At 54.4% G+C, this 21,838-nt stretch overlaps 1 protein-coding gene across 1 annotated transcript in view; it reads left to right on the top strand.

The window, feature by feature from the left end:
* Nucleotides 1-1,067: 1,067 nt before the first annotated feature.
* LOC144740912 (uncharacterized) overlaps nt 1,068-21,838 on the top strand; it is a gene marked incomplete at its 3' end in the record, with an annotated part of 30,209 nt that continues 9,438 nt past the window's right edge. The window contains exons 1-2 of the mRNA XM_078623617.1: nt 1,068-1,155; nt 18,778-20,258. Of these exons, the coding sequence (XP_078479743.1) occupies nt 20,127-20,258 (132 nt within the window). The remainder of the gene's footprint in view (nt 1,156-18,777; nt 20,259-21,838) is intronic.

The raw sequence follows: 21,838 nt of genomic DNA, 5'->3' as shown, positions 1-21,838 counted from the left end.
TGACGAGAAGGGGGCGGTTCCAGCGTGAAGGGGCGGGGCGTGATGAGAAGGGGGCAGTTCCAGCGTGAAGGGGCGGGGCTTGACGAGAAGGGGGCGGTTCCAGCGTGAAGGGGCAGGGCGTGATGAGAAGGGGGCAGTTCCAGCGTGAAGGGGCGGGGCTTGACGAGAAGGGGGCGGTTCCAGCGTGAAGGGGCGGGGCGTGATGAGAAGGGGGCAGTTCCAGCGTGAAGGGGCGGGGCTTGACGAGAAGGGGGCGGTTCCAGCGTGAAGGGGCGGGGCTTGACGAGAAGGGGGCGGTTCCAGCGTGAAGGGGCGGGGCTTGATGAGAAGGGGGCGGTTCCAACGTGAAGGGGCGGGGCGTGATGAGAAGGGGGCGGTTCCAGCGTGAAGGGGCGGGGCTTGACGAGAAGGGGGCGGTTCCAGCGTGAAGGGGCGGGGCGTGATGAGAAGGGGGCAGTTCCAGCGTGAAGGGGCGGGGCGTGATGAGAAGGGGGCGGTTCCAGCGTGAAGGGGCGGGGCGTGATGAGAAGGGGGCGGTTCCAGCGTGAAGGGGCGGGGCGTGATGAGAAGGGGGCGGTTCCAGCGTGAAGGGGCGGGGCGTGATGAGAAGGGGGCAGTTCCAGCGTGAAGGGGCGGGGCGTGATGAGAAGGGGGCGGTTCCAGCGTGAAGGGGCGGGGCTTGACGAGAAGGGGGCGGTTCCAGCGTGAAGGGGCGGGGCGTGATGAGAAGGGGGCGGTTCCAGCGTGAAGGGGCGTGATGAGAAGGGGGCGGTTCCAGCGTGAAGGGGCGGGGCGTCATGAGAAGGGGGCGGGGTTCAGCGTGAAGGGGGAGAGAGGGGGCTGGAGCATGGTGCGAAGGGGGCGTGGCTCCCAGTGAGAAAGTAGGCGTGGCCAAACCCGGTGGGCGTGGTCAAACCCGGTGGGCGTGGTCAAACCCGGTGGGCGTGGTCAAACCCGGTGGGCGTGGTCAAACCCGGTGGGCGTGGTCAAACCCGGTGGGCGTGGTCAAACCCGGTGGGCGTGGTCAAACCCGGTGGGCGTGGTCAAACCCGGTGGGCGTGGTCAAACCCGGTGGGCGTGGTCTCGCCGGCGCTATCATAACTGACAAGAGTCCCATCAAGCTCAGTCCACCTCCTCGTCTCCCACAGCGCTCAGGTAGATGCGGTTGGTGGTGGTGGTTGTCGTTGTTGTGGTTGTTGTTGTTGTTGTGGTGGTTGTTGTTGTTGTGGTTAACGGTGGTTTGGTGGCGGTTTTCCGGTGGATCGGTGTTGAGTACGGGGGGGGGGGGGGGTGTCTGACCAGGGCCGGCTAGGCCGAGCTGACTCGGGTAGCCGAACTAGTCGAGGTCGGTGAGGCCTGGTAGCTGTTCGGGGTGGCAGAAAGTTTAGATTTGAAGTGTCGGAGAGAGAGAGAGACACGGGGAGTTTGAGAGAGACAGCGGGACACGCGAGAGAGACACGAGGACACAGACACGCAGATAGACAAGAGGCGAGGAGACAGACAGAGGTAGAGAGACAACGATAGCCTCTAACAGGCTGTAGGGGCAAGTGCTGTTAGCGAGCACCTATTAAGGCTACCGGCGCTGTGGCACACGAGGGGGTGGGTGGCTACTAGCACCACGCCCGGCCGCCTTTGTCTCTCCCCCAGTGACGTTGTTTAACTACACACCGCACCAGGTACTCATTTGAGGCTGAGTCGACCTAGGGGAGGCCCAGGACCGGTTCAGATAATCGTCGTTGGGTGTTGGTGGCCGTGAGCGGGAATCGAACCCAGGTGGCCAGGTTCGTAGCGCAGCGAAGCGCTAACCACAACACCACCGCTCCCCACACACACAGACACACACACATACACACAGACACACACACAGACATACACACAGACACACACACAGACACACAGACACACACACAGACACACAGACACACACACAGACACACACACACAGACACACACACAGACACACACACAGACACACACAAATAGACACACACACAGACACACACAGACAGACATACACACAGACATACACAGAGACACACACACCCCCACACAGACAGACACACACAGACACACACCCCCACACACACACACAGACACACAGACATACACACAGAGACACACACACCCCCACACACACACCCCACACACACAGACACACACAGACACACACCCCCACACACACACAGACACACACGCCAATAACATTCACCACAAAGTGGCAGTGACGTCACAACGGCGTCTTGTGCCAGGCCAGGTGCACTTAGAGGCCACGTGAAGTGACGAATGCTGACACGTGCACACTCACAACCCACACACAAGACAAAGACACACACTCACAACCCACACACACCCACACGCACTCACACACACACACGTACCCACACACACGTACCCACCCACACCCATCCACACACACACACACAGGCACACACACACGTACACGCGCACACACGTACACGCACACACACGTACACGCACGCACCCACATACACACACCCACACACATACACACACACACCCATACACACACACACATACACACACACACCCAAACGCACGCACCCACACGCACCCACATACACACACACACCCACACACATACACACACACACACATACACACACACACATACACGCACACACACACACACGTACTCACCCACACACACACTCGTACACACACACACGTACCCACCCACATACTCGTACACGCACACACTGGTACACGCACACACACACACGCACACACACACACACGTACCCATCCACACACGTACCCATCCACACACTCGTACACGCACACACACACACGTACACACACACAAGTACACACACACAAGTACACACACACATACTCGTACACGCACACACACACGTACCCACAGACACACACGTACCCACAGACACACGTACACACACACACACGTACCCACCCACACACACACGTACACACACACACGTACCCACATACACGTACACACACAGGTACCCACACACACGTACACACACACACGTACCCACACACACGTACTCACACACACACGTACCCACCCACACACACGTACCCACAGACACACGTACACACACACACACGTACCCACACACACACACACGTACCCACCCACACACACACGTACACACACACACGTACCCACATACACGTACACACACACAGGTACCCACACACACGTACACACACACACGTACCCACACACACGTACCCACACACTCACGTACACACACACGTACACACACACACGCACCCACCCACACACTCGTCCACGCACATTCACACACAGGCACACACACGTACACACACACACACGTACACACACACTTGTACACACACACACGCACACGTACCCACCCACACACACGTACACACACACACACACACGTACCCACACACACGTACACACCCACACACGTTCGCAGAACAATCCTCTGCAATCCACGCGCGGTCTGGCTCTGGGCAGCTGCAGCCTGACCCCATGAGCACTGCGGCCGAAGGGTCGTCTCAGGTCAGAAGGGAAGGGCACGTGCAGTGTTAGTTCACGTGCAGTGTTAGTCTATGGGCAATGTTAGTCCATCTATTTGTGAGTCGTAGTATCCTTTCTCAAAGACGCCACCCAATCATGCCCTTGCTTGCTAGCAGCTCTTTCCCCCAAGGTCTGTTAAGGCTATATGGGGGAACTTTGTCTTTGTGTGGGGAGCGGTAGTGTAGTGGTTAGCGCGCTGCGGTGGCGTTGATTAACATTGCCAATCGACTCGCACAGAGACTCATAGACTCACACAGAGACTCATAGACTCACACAGAGACTCATAGACTCACACAGAGACTCATGGTCTCACACAGACCCATAGACCCATCACACAGAGACTCATAGACTCACACAGAGACCCATAGACTCACCACACAGACCCATAGACCCATCACACAGCGACCCATAGACTCACCACACACAGACCCACAGACTCATCACACAGAGACCCACAGATCCATCACACAGAGACCCACAGACTCATCACACAGCGACCCATAGACTCACCACACACAGACCCACTGACTCATCACACAGAGACCCACAGATCCATCACACAGAGACCCACAGACTCATCACACAGAGACCCACAGACTCACCACACAGAGACCCACAGACTCACCACACACAGACCCACAGACTCACCACACAGAGACCCACAGACTCACCACACAGAGACCCACAGACTCACCACACATAGACCCACAGACTCACCACACACAGACCCACAGACTCACCACACAGAGACCCACAGACTCACCACACAGAGACCCACAGACTCCCCACACAGACCCACAGACTCATCACACAGAGACCCACAGACTCCCCACACAGACCCACAGACTCATCACACAGAGACCCACAGACTCACCACACAGACCCATAGGCCCATCACACAGAGACCCACAGACTCGCACAGAGACCCAGAGACTCAGACAGAGACCCACAGACTCGCACAGAAACCTACAGACTCGCACAGAGACCCACAGACTCGCACAGAGACCCACAGACTCGCATAGAGACCCACAGACTCACACAGAGACCCACAGACTCACACAGAGGCCCACAGACTCACACAGTGACCCACAGACTCACACAGAGACCCACAGACTCGTTCAGAGACCCACAGACTCGCACAGAGACCCACAGACTCACACAGAGACCCACAGACTCACCACACAGAGACCCACAGACTCGCACAGAGACCCACAGACTCGCACAGAAACCCACAGACTCACACAGAGACCCACAGACTCGCACAGAGACTCGCACAGAGACCAACAGACTCGCACAGAGACCCACAGACTCACACAGAGACCCATAGACTCACACAGAGACCAACAGACTCGCACAGAGACCCACAGACTCACATAGAGACCCACAGACTCACACACAGACTCACACAGAGACCCACAGACTCGCACAGAGACCCACAGACTCGCACAGAGACCAACAGACTCGCACAGAGACCAACAGACTCGCACAGAGACCAACAGACTCGCACAGAGACCCACAGACTCACACAGAGACCCACAGACTCACACAGAGACCCACAGACTCACACAGAGACCCACAGACTCACACACAGACTCACACAGAGACCCACAGACTCGCACAGAGACCCATAGACTCACATAGAGACCCACAGACTCACACAGAGACCAACAGACTCACACACAGACTCACACAGAGACCCACAGACTCACACAGAGACCCACAGACTCACACACAGACTCACACAGAGACCCACAGACTCACATAGAGACCCACAGACTCACACAGAGACCCACAGACTCACACAGAGACCCACAGACTCGCACAGAGACCCACAGACTCACACACAGACTCACACAGAGACCCATAGACTCACACAGAGACCAACAGACTCGCACAGAGACCCACAGACTCACATAGAGACCCACAGACTCACACAGAGACCCACAGACTCACACACAGACTCACACAGAGACCCACAGACTCACACAGAGACCCACAGACTCACACAGAGACCCACAGACTCACACAGAGACCCACAGACTCACACAGAGACCCACAGACTCACACAGAGACCCACAGACTCACACAGAGACCCACAGACTCGCACAGAGACCAACAGACTCGCACAGAGACCCACAGACTCACACAGAGACCCACAGACTCACATAGAGACCCACAGACTCGCACAGAGACCCACAGACTCACACAGAGACCCACAGACTCACATAGAGACCCACAGACTCGCACAGAGACCCACAGACTCGCACAGAGACCCACAGACTCACACAGAGACCCACAGACTCACATAGAGACCCACAGACTCACACACAGACCCACAGACTCGCACAGAGACCCGTAGCTTCACACTAATGCTCAACTCGCTGACTACATTAACACTCGCGTGAAGGTTAATAAGTAGAGTTTGCGCGTGCGTGTCGGTATGTGCATGTGTGTTCGTGTGTTTGTCCATGTAGGTGTGTGTAGGTGTGTGTGTGTCTGTATGTAGGTGAGTGTGTGTGTATGTAGGTGAGTGTGTGTGTGTGTGTAGGTGAGTGTGTGTGTGTATGTAGGTGAGTGCGTGTGTGTAGGTGAGTGTGTGTGTGTAGGTGAGTGTGTGTGTGTAGGTGAGTGTGTGTGTGTAGGTGAGTGTGTGTCTGTATGTAGGTGAGTGTGTGTGTGTGTAGGTGAGTGTGTGTGTAGGTGAGAGTGTGTGTGTAGGTGAGTGTGTGTGTGTAGGTGAGTGTGTGTGTGTGTAGGTGAGTGTGTGTGTGTCTGTATGTAGGTGAGTGTGTGTGTATGTAGGTGAGGGTGTGTGTGTGTAGGTGAGTGTGTGTGTGTAGGGGAGTGTGTGTGTGTAGGTGTGTGTGTGTCTGTATGTAGGTGAGTGTGTGTGTATGTAGGTGAGTGTGTGTGTATGTAGGTGAGTGTGTGTTTATGTAGGTGCGTGCGTGTGTGTGTGTAGGTGAGTGTGTGTGTGTGTAGGTGAGTGTGTGTGTGTAGGTGAGTGTGTGTGTGTAGGTGTGTGTGTGTGTGTAGTTGAGTGTGTGTGTGTAGGTGAGTGTGTGTGTGTGTAGGTGTGTGTGTGTGTAGGTGAGAGTGTGTGTGTGTAGGTGAGTGTGTGTGTGTGTAGGTGAGTTTGTGTGTGTGTAGGTGAGTGTGTATGTAGGTGAGTGTGTGTGTAGGTGAGTGTGTGTGTGTGTGTGTAGGTGTGTGTAGGTTTGCGTGTGTGTGTCTGTATGTAGGTGAGTGTGTGTGTGTAGGTGGGTGAGTGTGTGTAGGTAGGTGATTGTATGTGTGTCGGTAAGTGAAAGTGTGTGTGTATGTAGGTGAGGGTGTGTGTATGTAGGTGAGTGTGAGTGTGTGTAGGTGGGTGAGTGTGTGTAGGTAGGTGATTGTATGTGTGTAGGTAGGTGATTGTATGTGTGTAGGTAGGTGAAAGTGTGTGTGTGTATGTAGGTGTGTGTATGTAGGTGAGTGTGTGTGTGTAGGTGAGTGTGTATGTAGGTATGTAGGTGAGTGTGTGTGTGTGTGTCGGTGAGTGTGTGTGTGTATGTAGGTGAGTGTGTGTGTGTATGTAGGTGTGTGTGTATGTAGGTGCGTGCGTGTGTGTGTGTATGTAGGTGAGTGTGTGTATGTATGTAGGTGAGTGTGTGTATGTAGGTGAGTGTGTGTGTGTGTATGTAGGTGAGTGTGTGTGTGTATGTAGGTGAGTGTGTGTGTGTCCGTGAGTGTGTGTGTGTAGGTGAGTGTGTCTGTGTGTAGGTGAGTGTGTGTGTGTGTGTAGGTGTGTGTGTGTCGGTGAGTGTGTGTGTGTGTGTCGGTGAGTGTGTGTGTGTGTGTGTGTCGGTGACTGTGTGTGTGTGTGTCGGTGAGTGTGTGTGTGTGTGTCGGTGAGTGTGTGTGTGTGTATGTAGGTGAGTGTGTGTGTGTATGTAGGTGTGTGTGTGTATGTAGGTGCGTGCGTGTGTGTGTGTATGTAGGTGAGTGTGTGTATGTATGTAGGTGAGTGTGTGTGTGTATGTAGGTGAGTGTGTGTGTGTGTATGTAGGTGAGTGTGTGTGTGTATGTAGGTGAGTGTGTGTGTGTCCGTGAGTGTGTGTGTGTAGGTGAGTGTGTCTGTGTGTAGGTGAGTGTGTGTGTGTGTGTAGGTGTGTGTGTGTCGGTGAGTGTGTGTGTGTGTGTCGGTGAGTGTGTGTGTGTGTGTCGGTGAGTGTGTGTGTGTATGTGTCGGTGAGTGTGTGTGTGTGTGTCGGTGAGTGTGTGTGTGTGTGTATGTAGGTGAGTGTGTGTGTGTATGTAGGTGAGTGTGTGTATGTATGTATGTAGGTGAGTGTGTGTGTGTATGTAGGTGAGTGTGTGTGTGTGTATGTAGGTGAGTGTGTGTATGTATGTATGTAGGTGAGTGTGTGTGTGTATGTAGGTGAGTGTGTGTGTGTGTATGTAGGTAGTGTGTGTGCCGGCCTTAATAGGTGCTGCTACTCGCTAAAAGCACTTGCCCCCACAGGCTACACGGGGGAGGACTTTTGTCTTTGTGTCTTGGTGAGTCAGTGAATGGAACGGGGGAGCGGTGGCGCAGCGGTTAGCGCTACGGTGGCGATTGTCTGAACCGGCCATGGGCCTCCCCTAGGTCGACTCAGCCTCAAATGAGTTACTTGGTGGTTGCGTTGTGTAGTAAACATCGCTACTGGGGAGACAAAGGCGGTCGGGCGTGGTGGTGCTGGCCACCCACCCCCTCGTGTGCCACAGTGCCGGTAGCCTTCATAGGTGCTGCTCGCTAACAGCACTTGCCCCTACAGTCTGTTGAGGCTACACGGGGGATCTTTGTCTGTGTATAGCTGCTGCTACTCGCCGCTAACAGCACTTGCCCCTGCAGCCTGCTAGAGGCTACACGGGTGGTCTTTGTGTATAGACGCTACTGCTAACAGCACTTGCCCCTGCAGTCTGTTAGAGGCTACACGGGGGATCTTTGTCTGTGTATAGGCGCTGCTGCTAACAGCACTTGCCCCTGCAGTCTGTTGAGGCTACACGGGGTATCTTTGTCTTTGTATAGGCGCTGCTACTACTCTGTAATAGCACTTGCCCCTGCAGTCTGTTGAGGCTACACGGGGTATCTTTGTCTTTGTATAGGCGCTGCTACTACTCTGTAATAGCACTTGCCCCAGCAGTCTGTTGAAGGCTACACGGGGTATCTTTGTCTTTGTAGCTGAGATTGTTTAATGATGAATTTTATTTTTAAATCCTTTATATTAAGTTCGCTTGCTTGCTTACGACCGTGCAAATCTTTCGGTCGTTTTTTAACCCACTTCCCGTGATCCAATCGAGCTGACATTTTGCACACAGACTCGTTGTGCGAGACAATTAATTTTCGTGAAATTTTGTTTCCAAAATGTTACACTTTTTAGGACAAAATTTTTATATTTATTTACCAATTGCTTAATGCTGCCATGCAATCATCTGACCCATAGGTGGCAGCCATCTCAAGCCAGAGGACGAGAGGACTCTAGCCGCCACGCATATAAAAGGATTTATAGTGAAAAACTTTGTTTTTACGGGTTATACTTGTTTTGGTTTGGGGAGGGTTTCTTCTTTTAGGGGCCCCAAAAAAAAACCGGTTCGGGGTTGATCAGTCGCCGGAATTTCCTGCTCGGCAACCTTTTCGTCAACGGCATCCCGAGGGCGAGAGCCGGTTTTGACTTTCAGTGACTCATCAGCAGTAGCAGCAGCTCGGTTCGGCCTCTGCTTGAATCAACGCTGTTGGAACTGCCCCAGATGTTTCTAGCCAAGGACCGGTTTTGACATTAATAGACAAGTCACACAGAGACCCATAGACTCGTCACACAGAGACCCATAGACTCATCACACAGAGACCCACAGACTCGTCACACAGAGACCCACAGACTCATCACACAGAGACCCACAGACTCATCACACAGAGACCCACAGACTCATCACACAGAGACCCATAGACTCATCACACAGAGACCCACAGACTCATCACACAGAGACCCACAGACTCATCACACAGAGACCCATAGACTCGTCACACAGAGACCCACAGACTCATCACACAGAGACCCACAGACTCATCACACAGAGACCCATAGACTCATCACACAGAGACCCATAGACTCATCACACAGAGACCCATAGACTCATCACGCAGAGACCCATAGACTCATCACACAGAGACCCACAGACTCATCACACAGAGACCCACAGACTCATCACACAGAGACCCACAGACTCACCACACAGAGACCCACAGACTCATCACACAGATGAAGTATTGGAAAATGACGGCAGGAAACTCCTTGACGGGAACACACTTCTTTTATTAAATCTTGACTTGTAACAATACAACGCGTGGCCTCTCTTCTTCACAATGCGCTTCTCTTGACTCTGGATTCTGTGCTGCCGGCTCTCTGTGCCTCGTGTAGACTCCGCGCCTCGGCTACACTCCTCTCTCGCCTCGTGTAGACTCTGCGCCTCTGCTACACTCTCCACTCGCCTCGTGTAGACTTTGCATCTCTCTCTCTGGCTACACCGTATGCATACTCGGCTCGTGTAGACCTTCCTCTCTCGCTGGCTACACCGTATGCATACTCGGCTCGTGTAGACCGTTCTCTCTCGCTGGCTACACACTATACATTACTCAGCTCGTGTAGACCGTTCTCTCTCGCTGGCTACACACTATACATTACTCAGCTCGTGTAGACCGTTCTCTCTCGCTGGCTACACACTATACATTACTCAGCTCGTGTAGACCGTTCTCTCTCGCTGGCTACACACTTATACCTTACTCAGCTCGTGTAGACCGTTCTCTCTCGCTGGCTACACACTTATACCTTACTCCCCTCTACTCTCCATTACTCTCCTCTACTCTCCATTACTCTCCTCTACTGGCTCTATCTCTGCACCTTCGTCTTCATTCTTAGATGGTTCCACTTCTGCCCCCTGCTCCTCTGTGCATCACCTTATATACCCCTTCTTCCCGGGAGACGGAGCGGATGCGGACCTCAACGTTGGCACCGCTCCTCAGTTACCCAATCCCCACGCGCTATCCCTACGATCCGGTTCCGCTCAGCGCGTGTTTCCACTCCCCGACCAATCACACCGCGCTGCTACCCGATCACTCCCTCTGGGCGCGTCACCGGCACACAGCCAATCAGCAGCACTACCCCCACCCGCGCACTGACGCCTGCTCCTCCCCGTCAGCGCGCGTCACCACACACACACCCGTACATACGCGCTGGCACACGACATATACACCCAGCGCGTATCACCACTACATCACCCCCTCCCACATAGCTCGCAGCCGGCCCGGCTGCTAACAACAACCAACCGCGATGATAAAACGACAACCAACAAAAAAAAACCCCGTAACCCCCCGAGTGTGCCCCGTAACATAACACAACAACAACAACAACAAGAATAACTATGTACAGATTGACAATGAACACGAAAAGTCAACAATAACACGATACGAGCAAATTCGAAACGAACGCGCCCCACGTCCCTGCGACTACACGCAGTGACGAGGCGCTCCAACTGCCCCGACTCCTCACGAGGCAGGTCATGCAAAGTAGCACGACCTGGCGCGAGTCCGTCTGGCTGGTCCATCATATGGGGCGGGACACTGACGACCGTCCGGCGGTTCCGGTTGCTCCAGACGGCGCGGAACGGGCCTGAAGGGGCCGGCCCCGCCGCGGAGATCCGGCCGCCGGTGATCGGCAGCTGTCAGTTCCGAGACACCTGGGAGCAGATCAGGCGAAAATACGTGTGGATCAGGCAGAGACATTTCCCCCTCTGGGTCGCCGGTCACGTCACACGCCCGGCCATCACGACACACGGGGAGGCCATATGGAGGCGAGAACGGTTTCAGTCGGGAGGGGTGAACGTACCAACGGCGCTTTCCCCACTTTATCTGAACGCACTGGGGCCGTGCAACGCGCACGACCTCCACGGGTCCCCTCCACGGTCTCAACAATTTAGGCGACGTAGCCAAGGGTGCCTGAGGGCAATGCAGCCAGGCCCTGTCACCTGGTTTCCATTCGTGCATGGACACCTTCCGTGCCCGCAACCGTTCATTAGCAATTTGGCGAGCCCGCGAATTAAGCCGTGCGGCCTCCCTCGCCTCTGTCAGCTTATGAATATTAAACTTAATATGTTCTGCCAAATTAGAATTAGTTCGTGGAGCGGACAGGCCAAGTTGCGTTTCTATTGGCGGGTCAGCTTCCCGACCGTACATCAAATAGAATGGGGAAAACCCCGTAGCTGCATGGGGGGCCATTCTATACGCGGCAAGGACTCCCGGGACCTGCAGGTCCCAATCTACATGTGCCTCGCACACCTGCTGGCACAGCATGGAAGTCAAGGTTTTGTGGAGTCTCTCCACCATCCCGTCAGTCTGCGGGTGGTACGGGGAGGTACGCACCTTCTTGGTACCCAACAGATCGCACACCTCTTGCAACAATTTACTCGAAAAATTTTTACCTTGGTCGGTCAGCAGGCGTTCGGGAGCCCCCTTGTCCAGGACATAGCCCTGGACGAAGGCATCCGTCACAGCCGCTGCCGACTGGTTAGCGAGAGGCCACGCCATAGGCCATCGGGTAAAGTATTCGACCCCCACTAACAAATATTTATTCCCTCTCGGCGTGACTGGGAAGGGCCCCAAAATATCGAGTGCAACGAGCTCGTTGGTACGCGAGACCTGAATAGATTGCAGCGGTGGATTAGCTGCCACGGCCGGTGGTTTACGCCTGGCGCACTCAACGCACCCCTTCAGAATATGCACCACATCACTTCCCATTCCCGGCCAGTAATAGTCACGCTGAAGCAGGGCAAGCGTCTTGTTAACTCCCAAGTGCAAGAGGCGTTCGTGTGCCGCCAAGACAACCCTCCCCCTCACAGCGGAAGGCACCACGAGTGCGTTCCGCCGGGACAAACTGTCCCATTTCAATAACACTCCCTGCTCAAGTACATAGGAGCCGGTACGCTCCTGGTCCCCCTCGGGACCCCCAACCTTGCGGCGCAATGCTAGCAGCGAGCTGTCCGCCATCTGGAGGCGGCCCCATTCGCTGAGCGACAGCGAGAGCAGCGAGTCCCGACCCTGAGAGGCAGTGGAATCATCCCTGATCGGTGCGCCCGCTGTCGCAGCCAGTGCCCCCATCTCCCCCGCAAGCGTCGGTTTACAGCGCGCCGATCCCGACAAACACGCGCATTCATCACAAGGCAACAACCGCGACAAGCAATCGGCATTCGTGTGTCGCAACCCCTTACGGTACGTAGTCGTAAACTGATAGTCCTGGAGGACTTCCAACCAACGCGACAACTGGCCCGAGGGCTGGGCGACCCTCAATGAATACTGTAGCGCCGCGTGGTCCGTTCGGACTGTAAAGTGACGACCATAAAGATATGGCCTAAACTGCTGCACAAAAAAAACAATGGCAAGCAGCTCGCGACGGGTGACACAGTAGCGCTGCTCCGCCGGAGACAACACCCTACTACCGTAGGCGACAACTCTTTCGACACCCCCAACGACTTGGGATAGCACCCCCCCAATGCCCGTGTTGCTAGCATCCGTGTCCAGCAAAAAGGGACTGGCAAAATCGGGATAACACAAGGGTGGGGCACCCACCAAGGCGTCCCGGAGGGAGCGAAACGCGGCCTCCTCCTCCGGTCCCCATTTGAACTTCACTCCCTTCGCCGTTAGAGCGTGCAAGGGTTTTGCAATAGTGGCGAAGTGCTCAACGAACCGCCGATAATAAGAAGCAAACCCGATGAAACTACGCACGTCGGAAACGGACGTAGGTGTCGGCCACGAACCGACACAATCCGTCTTCGCGGGATCGGTGGAGATCCCCGAAGAATCGACAATGTGACCCAAGTATCTAACCGACTTCCGAAGGAGGTGACATTTGGCCGGTTTAAATTTCAGCTTAGCCGATCGCATTCGCAAGAACACCCCTCTCAATCGCTGGAGGTGTTCTTCAAACGTTTTACTGAAAACAATGACATCGTCCATATAAATCAAGCATGTATCCCACTGCAAGCCCGACAAAACCAACTCCATAAGTCGCTGAAACGTCGCTGGAGAGGAGTGAAGTCCCCTGGGTAACCGGTTAAACTGGAACAGCCCCCCTGGAGTCCGAAATGCTGTCTTAGGTTTCGACTCTTCGTCGAGCGGCAACTGCCAAAACCCCGATAACAAATCAAGAGTCGAAAAATATCGCGCACCAGACAATGCATCGAGGGACTCATCCATCCTGGGGAGCGGATACGCGTCAGCCACAGAGATCTTATTCAGGCGACGGAAATCAACGCAGAATCGCAGGGACCCGTCCTGCTTCTTAACCAGCACAATAGGCGCTCCCCACGGGCTAGAGGAGGGCGAAATAATATCGGCTTCTAGCATTTCGTTAACAGCCGACTGAACATGTTCCTTCTCCACGGGACTCAGTCGGAAGGGATTTAGCTTGACCGGCGCCGCATCGCCCGTTTCAATGTGGTGGTGCAACAAATCTGTGCACCCAATGTCATACTCATGTTTACTGAACACATCAGAGAATTCTATGAGCAACTCGCGCAGCGCACCCAACTGCGCCGCCGACAAATCGTCCGAGGCGGCGCATAGCGAATGGACCCACTCAAGGTCTTCCCTTGGCTCAACGTTCCGCGCGGGGCTCGAGCCCAGCTGCGCAACCAACCCATCATCCACAGGGACCCGCGCCGCGTGAGCCAGCACGGTGCCCTGTGGAATGACAGCTGGCCGCGACCCCGCGTTCAAAACCATCACAAACGGATCCCTGTCAGCCCGCACCAAAGTGTGAGCCACCGATAAATCAAGACCCCCGACAGCCTTGTTAGAAGGACCCAAAAGCATACTTTGTTCCGAAGCCTCCCTCACCCATGGTTTCCGCAACCGGAGGGGAATCAACATCTGTGAACCCGGGGGCACATGCACGGTCTGTGTCGCCACCGCTTGTATCGTAGCGCACGCCGTCCGAATGTCAGTAGGGCTCGTCAAAAATGCAATCCGGCGACCCGATGGCAGTTCAATGCATCGTTGATCGATAAGAATTTTAATGGGCATTTTAGCCAAAAAATCAGTGCCCAAAAGACACGGAACCGCCAAAGAAGACGAAACGAAAACGGGTCCCGACAATTTGATATTTCCAATGCAAATGGACGCCCTAATCTGACCGATAATGCCCAACGATCCCCCATTAGCGGCGTAAAATGGCACATCCACTGGAAGCAGCGGACGACATTGGACTGGGAGAATATCATAAATGAGGTCCGATATAATAGTTGCCGATGCCCCCGTGTCCACTAACACCCTAATCTCGACCCCATCAATAGATCCCGTAACAACGGACGAACCCGCCGAAGCAGCCACAATTCTATGCCCCAATTCCGCCCATTCGATGTCTCCCTGGTCCCGGCCGAACCCCCCTCGCCGAACCGAATCCCCGAACCTTAACCGGCCCTCCTCCGCCGCAACGCGGCGTCCCATGTGTGCCGAATAAACAGGCCGAGCGTGTGAGGTGCCGCGACTTGCCGGGGATTGTAGAGATGACTTGGGATCTCGGTCGTCGTCCAGCCGAGCACCCATGGCGCGCTGACGCGGAGCGCGGCACCCGGACGCCACGTGGCCCCGGAGGCCGCAGTTATAGCACGTGACGAGGGTCGGAGTAGATCTTGGATGCTCCGACTTTCGGCCCGATCGCAGAGGCGACCGAGCCCCCGGCCTCCAGTCCCCTGGTCGTCCCGTGGCGAACGCCTCCTCTCGTGGGCTGACGACTTGGGGTTCGGTGACCACCGAACCCGGAGCTGCGACGACAGCAGCGTTGCAACCAACTCCTTGTTTCCGTTGTAGGGCCTCGTGCGCTTGAATACTCGTGGCGACTCTCAAAGAAGAAATATCAATTTCGTCAGCTGTGTTGATAGGGACCCCCAGGTCCTGCGCCAACTTAAGCAGCTGCTCCAAAACCATCGCGTCTTGGCCCTCCTCGTCCATCCGAGGGAACGCAGCATCAGCAAGAGCCAGCAACGCCGTGCGATAGGCCAGCGCGGTCTCCGTGGCCACTTTCCGTCTTGCGTAGAAATGATGGCGGCACGCCGAGGGAGGTCCGTAGACCCTGGCCAACAAACCCAGCGCATCCTTCAGCGTGGAGCGGTCCGACTTCCGTGCAGACCTGAAGGCCGCGAGCGCGTCGTCGTCCAGCAGGGCAGGCAACGCCCGCAGCGCCGTAGCATCGGACCACGCTGACATCTCTTGATGCGCCAAAAACCTTCGCTGAAATTTGCCCCAGTCTCCGCCTTCCGCCTTGAAGGCTGACAACGTGGGCAGACGCTGCTGAAAAATGAAGTCATCCGCCTCGTGGTTCCTCTCCGCCTCTCCGTCGGTGTGTAAGATGGCGGCTCCAGCGGCAGACGTAAAATGGCGGACCCCCTCGCGCGCTGATGACGTCGATGCGCGCGCTTGGGAACCCACCACCACGTGGCGCTCGCCGTTCCCGCCAAAAGTAGGCCCAGGCGCAATGGCGGGAATCCCCCATTCGTTTTGGCGGGAATCTGCGGGGCGACCTTGTAAAATGTCCCCCACCGTCCCCGCTCCTCCCGACGAGCTGATCTCCGCCAAGATGGACGCGGCGGCGAGCAGCAGCTCCGCCAGTCGGGAGTGCGCCTCACGAAGCACGGCCTCGGTCCCCGGTCGCTCGGCCGGCGCCGTCGACGGATCCTGTAGCGTGGGCAAGTCTTCCTCCTCGCCCCCCGCCACCAGCGGCCCCGAGTCGTCCAGGTTTTCCTCGCGGTCAATCCCGTGGGTCCTACGGGTCTTCCTTGTCTCCATGCTTGGAAGCCCGTTTCACTTCTGACGCCAGATGAAGTATTGGAAAATGACGGCAGGAAACTCCTTGACGGGAACACACTTCTTTTATTAAATCTTGACTTGTAACAATACAACGCGTGGCCTCTCTTCTTCACAATGCGCTTCTCTTGACTCTGGATTCTGTGCTGCCGGCTCTCTGTGCCTCGTGTAGACTCCGCGCCTCGGCTACACTCCTCTCTCGCCTCGTGTAGACTCTGCGCCTCTGCTACACTCTCCACTCGCCTCGTGTAGACTTTGCATCTCTCTCTCTGGCTACACCGTATGCATACTCGGCTCGTGTAGACCTTCCTCTCTCGCTGGCTACACCGTATGCATACTCGGCTCGTGTAGACCGTTCTCTCTCGCTGGCTACACACTATACATTACTCAGCTCGTGTAGACCGTTCTCTCTCGCTGGCTACACACTATACATTACTCAGCTCGTGTAGACCGTTCTCTCTCGCTGGCTACACACTATACATTACTCAGCTCGTGTAGACCGTTCTCTCTCGCTGGCTACACACTTATACCTTACTCAGCTCGTGTAGACCGTTCTCTCTCGCTGGCTACACACTTATACCTTACTCCCCTCTACTCTCCATTACTCTCCTCTACTCTCCATTACTCTCCTCTACTGGCTCTATCTCTGCACCTTCGTCTTCATTCTTAGATGGTTCCACTTCTGCCCCCTGCTCCTCTGTGCATCACCTTATATACCCCTTCTTCCCGGGAGACGGAGCGGATGCGGACCTCAACGTTGGCACCGCTCCTCAGTTACCCAATCCCCACGCGCTATCCCTACGATCCGGTTCCGCTCAGCGCGTGTTTCCACTCCCCGACCAATCACACCGCGCTGCTACCCGATCACTCCCTCTGGGCGCGTCACCGGCACACAGCCAATCAGCAGCACTACCCCCACCCGCGCACTGACGCCTGCTCCTCCCCGTCAGCGCGCGTCACCACACACACACCCGTACATACGCGCTGGCACACGACATATACACCCAGCGCGTATCACCACTACACAGAGACCCACAGACTCATCACACAGAGACCCACAGACTCATCACACAGAGACCCATAGACTCATCACACAGAGACCCACAGACTCATCACGCAGAGACCCACAGACTCATCACACAGAGACCCATAGACTCATCACACAGAGACCCACAGACTCATCACACAGAGACCCACAGACTCATCACACAGAGACCCACAGACTCATCACACAGAGACCCATAGACTCATCACACAGAGACCCACAGACTCATCACACAGAGACCCACAGACTCATCACACAGAGACCCATAGACTAATCACACAGAGACCCATAGACTCATCACACAGAGACCCACAGACTCATCACACAGAGACCCACAGACTCATCACACAGAGACCCACAGACTCATCACACAGAGACCCACAGACTCATCACACAGAGACCCACAGACTCATCACACAGAGACCCACAGACTCACACAGAGACCCATAGACTCATCACACAGAGACCCACAGACTCATCACACAGAGACCCACAGACTCATCACACAGAGACCCACAGACTCATCACACAGAGACCCACAGACTCATCACACAGAGACCCACAGACTCATCACACAGAGACCCACAGACTCATCACACAGAGAGCCACAGACTCACCACACAGAGACCCACAGACTCATCACACAGAGACCCACAGACTCATCACACAGAGACCCACAGACTCATCACACAGAGACCCATAGACTCATCACACAGAGAGCCACAGACTCATCACACAGAGACCCACAGACTCATCACACAGAGACCCATAGACTCATCACACAGAGAGCCACAGACTCATCACACAGAGACCCACAGACTCATCACACAGAGACCCACAGACTCATCACACAGAGACCCACAGACTCATCACACAGAGACCCACAGACTCACACAGAGACCCACAGACTCACCACACAGAGACCCACAGACTCATCACACAGAGACCCACAGACTCACCACACAGAGACCCACAGACTCACCACACAGAGACCCACAGACTCATCACACAGAGACCCACAGACTCATCACACAGAGACCCACAGACTCATCACACAGAGACCCACAGACTCACCACCACCCGACACAGCCAATTAGTAGTGGCGAATGGCGGTTGTTGTTGTGGTTGTTGATGTGGTGGTTGTTGTGGTTGTTGTTGTGGTTGGTAATGTGGCGGTGGTTGTTAATGTGGTGGTGGTTGTTGTTGTTGTGGTGGTTTTTGTTGTTGTGGTTGTTAATGTGGTGGTGGTTGTTGTTGTGGTTGTTGTTGTGGTTGTTGTTGTGGTTCGTTAATGTGGTTGTTGTTGTGGTTGTTGTGCCGCAGGTGTCGACAGGTGCTGCCAACCGCAGCAACCAACCGTAGCAACCAACCGTAGCAACCAACCATAGCAACCAGCCATAGCAACCAACCGTAGCAACCAACCGTAGCAACCAACCGTAGCAACCAACCGTAGCAACCAACCCCAGCAACCAACCTAGCAACCAACCTAGCAACCAACCTAGCAACCAATCTAGCAACCAACCTAGCAACCAACCTAGCAACCAACCTAGCAACCAACCGTAGCAACCAACCGTAGCAACCAACCTAGCAACCAACCTAGCAACCAACCTAGCAACCAACCGTAGCAACCAACCTAGCAACCAACCTAGCAACCAACCTAGCAACCAACCTAGCAACCAACCGTAGCAACCAACCGTAGCAACTAACCATAGCAACCAACCCCAGCAGCCAACCGTAGCAACCAACTGCAGCAACCAACTGCAGGAAACCAGCCACAGCAACCAGCCGTAGCAACCAACCGTAGCAACCAGCCGTAGCAACCAGCCGTAGCAACCAGCCATAGCAACCAACTGTAGCAACCAACTGTAGCAACCAACTGTAGCAACCAACTGTAGCAACTAACTGCAGGAAACCAACCACAGCAACCAACCGTAGCAACCAGCCGTAACAACCAGCCATAGCAACCAGCCATAGCAACCAACCCCAGCAACCAATTGTAGCAACCAACTGTAGCATCCAACCGTAGCAACCAGCCATAGCAACCAGCCATAGCAACCAACCCCAGCAACCAACCGTAGCAACCAACTGTAGCAACCAACTGCAGCAACCAACCCCGGCAACCAACCCCGGCAACCAACCCCGGCAACCAGCTCCGGCAACCAGCCCCGGCAACCAACCCCGGCAACCAGCCCCAGCAACCAACCCCGGCAACCAACCCCGGCAACCAGCCCCGGCAACCAGCCCCGGCAACCAACCCCGGCAACCAACTGAGCGAGGGAGAGAGAGACGGAGTAACGCGTGGGGGAGTGAGTGAGACGGTGGGTGGGTGAGTGGGTGAGTGAGTGGGTGAGTGAGTGGGTGAGTGAGTGGTTGAGTGGGTGAGTGAGTGGGTGGGTGAGTGGGTGGGTAGGTAGGTGGGTGAGTGGGCAGGCGAGCGAGTGGGTGAGTGGGCAGGCGAGCGAGTGGGTGAGTGGGTGGGTGAGTCAGTGGTTGAGTGGGTGGGTGGTTGAGTGGGTGGTTGAGTGGGTGAGTGAGTGAGTGAGTGGTTGAGTGGGTGAGTGAGTGAGTGGTTGAGTGGTTGGGTGAGCGGGCGGGCGAGCGGGCGGGCGAGCGAGTGGTTGAGTGGTTGAGTGAGCGAGCGGGCGGGCGGGCGAGCGAGCGGGTGAGCAGCAATGCCGTTCTCGTTTTCCAAGTCCCACAAGTCCCCCGTGGACATTGTGCGCACGCTCCGGGAGAACCTCGCCCTGCTGGAGACGGCGCAGCAGCAGCAGCAGCAGCAGGAGCAGGACAAGAAGACTGAGAAGGTGAGTCGCCATGTCGCCTTGACGCCCTGCCACTCACCCTGCTGCTCACCCTCCGCGTTGTTGTTGTTGTTGTTGTCGTCATCGTCGTCTTCATCGTCATCGTCGTCAATATCATCGTCATCATCGTCATCATCATCATCGTCATCATCATCGTCATCGTCATCATCGTCGTCGTCGTCGTCGTCGTCGTCATCGTCATTGTCGTCATCATCACCGTCGTCATCGTCATCATCATCGTCGTCGTCGTCGTCGTCGTCGTCGTCATTGTCGTCATCATCACCGTCGTCATCGTCATCATCATCGTCATCATCGTCGTCGTCGTCATCATCGTCATCATCATCGTCATCATCATCGTCGTCATCGTCATCATCGTCGTCGTCGTCATCGTCGTGTGTGAGAGTGTGTTGGTGTGTGTTAGAGTGTGAGTGTGTTAGTGTGTGTGATGATTGGTTGAACACGTTGGGCTTTCGCGACCGATATTATTAATCGGGCAAAGCGCCTGATGATGCTGAATGTGATTGCAGAAATTTACTCTCCCAACACACCGGTGGGCTGAAGTAGTACACTGTACACTACATTATACACTACACTATACACTACACTATTCACTACACTATACACTACACTACACACTACACTACACACTACACTATACACTACACACTACACTATTCACTACACACTACTATACACTACACTATTCACTACACTATACACTACACTGTACACTACACTACTATACACTACACTACACACTACACTATACACTACACACTACACTGTACACTACACACTACTATACACTACACTACTATACACTACACTATTCACTACACTACTATACACTACACTATTCACTACACTATACACTACACCATACACTACACACTACACTATACACTACATTATACACTACACTACACACTACACTATACACTACACTATACACTACATTATACACTACACTACACACTACATTATACACTACACTACACACTACACTACACTATACACTACACTATACACTACACTGTACACTATACTACTATACACTACACTACTATACACTACACTATACACTACACACTACACTATACACTACACTATACACTACACTACTATACACTACACTATTCACTACACTGTACACTACACTGTACACTACACTACTATACACTACACTGTACACTACACTATGCACTACACTATTCACTACACTATTCACTACACTATTCACTACACTATACACTACACTACACACTACACTATACACACTACACTATACACACTACACAATACACTACACACTACACTACACACTACACTACACACTACACTATACACTACACTATACACTACACTATACACACTACACTATACACACTACACTGTACACTACACTACACACTACACTACACACTATACACTACACACTATACACTACACACTACACTACACACTACACTAGTATCTAATTGGCGCGTTGTTTGCGTGACAAACCTTGCTGGCTCTGTCGGGTGGTGGAGGGTTACGACACGACATCTGTTCTCGCGCGATCTGCTTTCAAGTTTAGGTGCTCA

This window comes from Lampetra planeri, unplaced genomic scaffold (assembly GCF_965212315.1).
Source record: "Lampetra planeri unplaced genomic scaffold, kcLamPlan1.2.h2 scaffold_347, whole genome shotgun sequence".
NCBI classification, from domain to species: Eukaryota; Metazoa; Chordata; class Hyperoartia; order Petromyzontiformes; family Petromyzontidae; genus Lampetra; species Lampetra planeri.
This window is presented reverse-complemented; position numbering and strand designations above follow the sequence as displayed.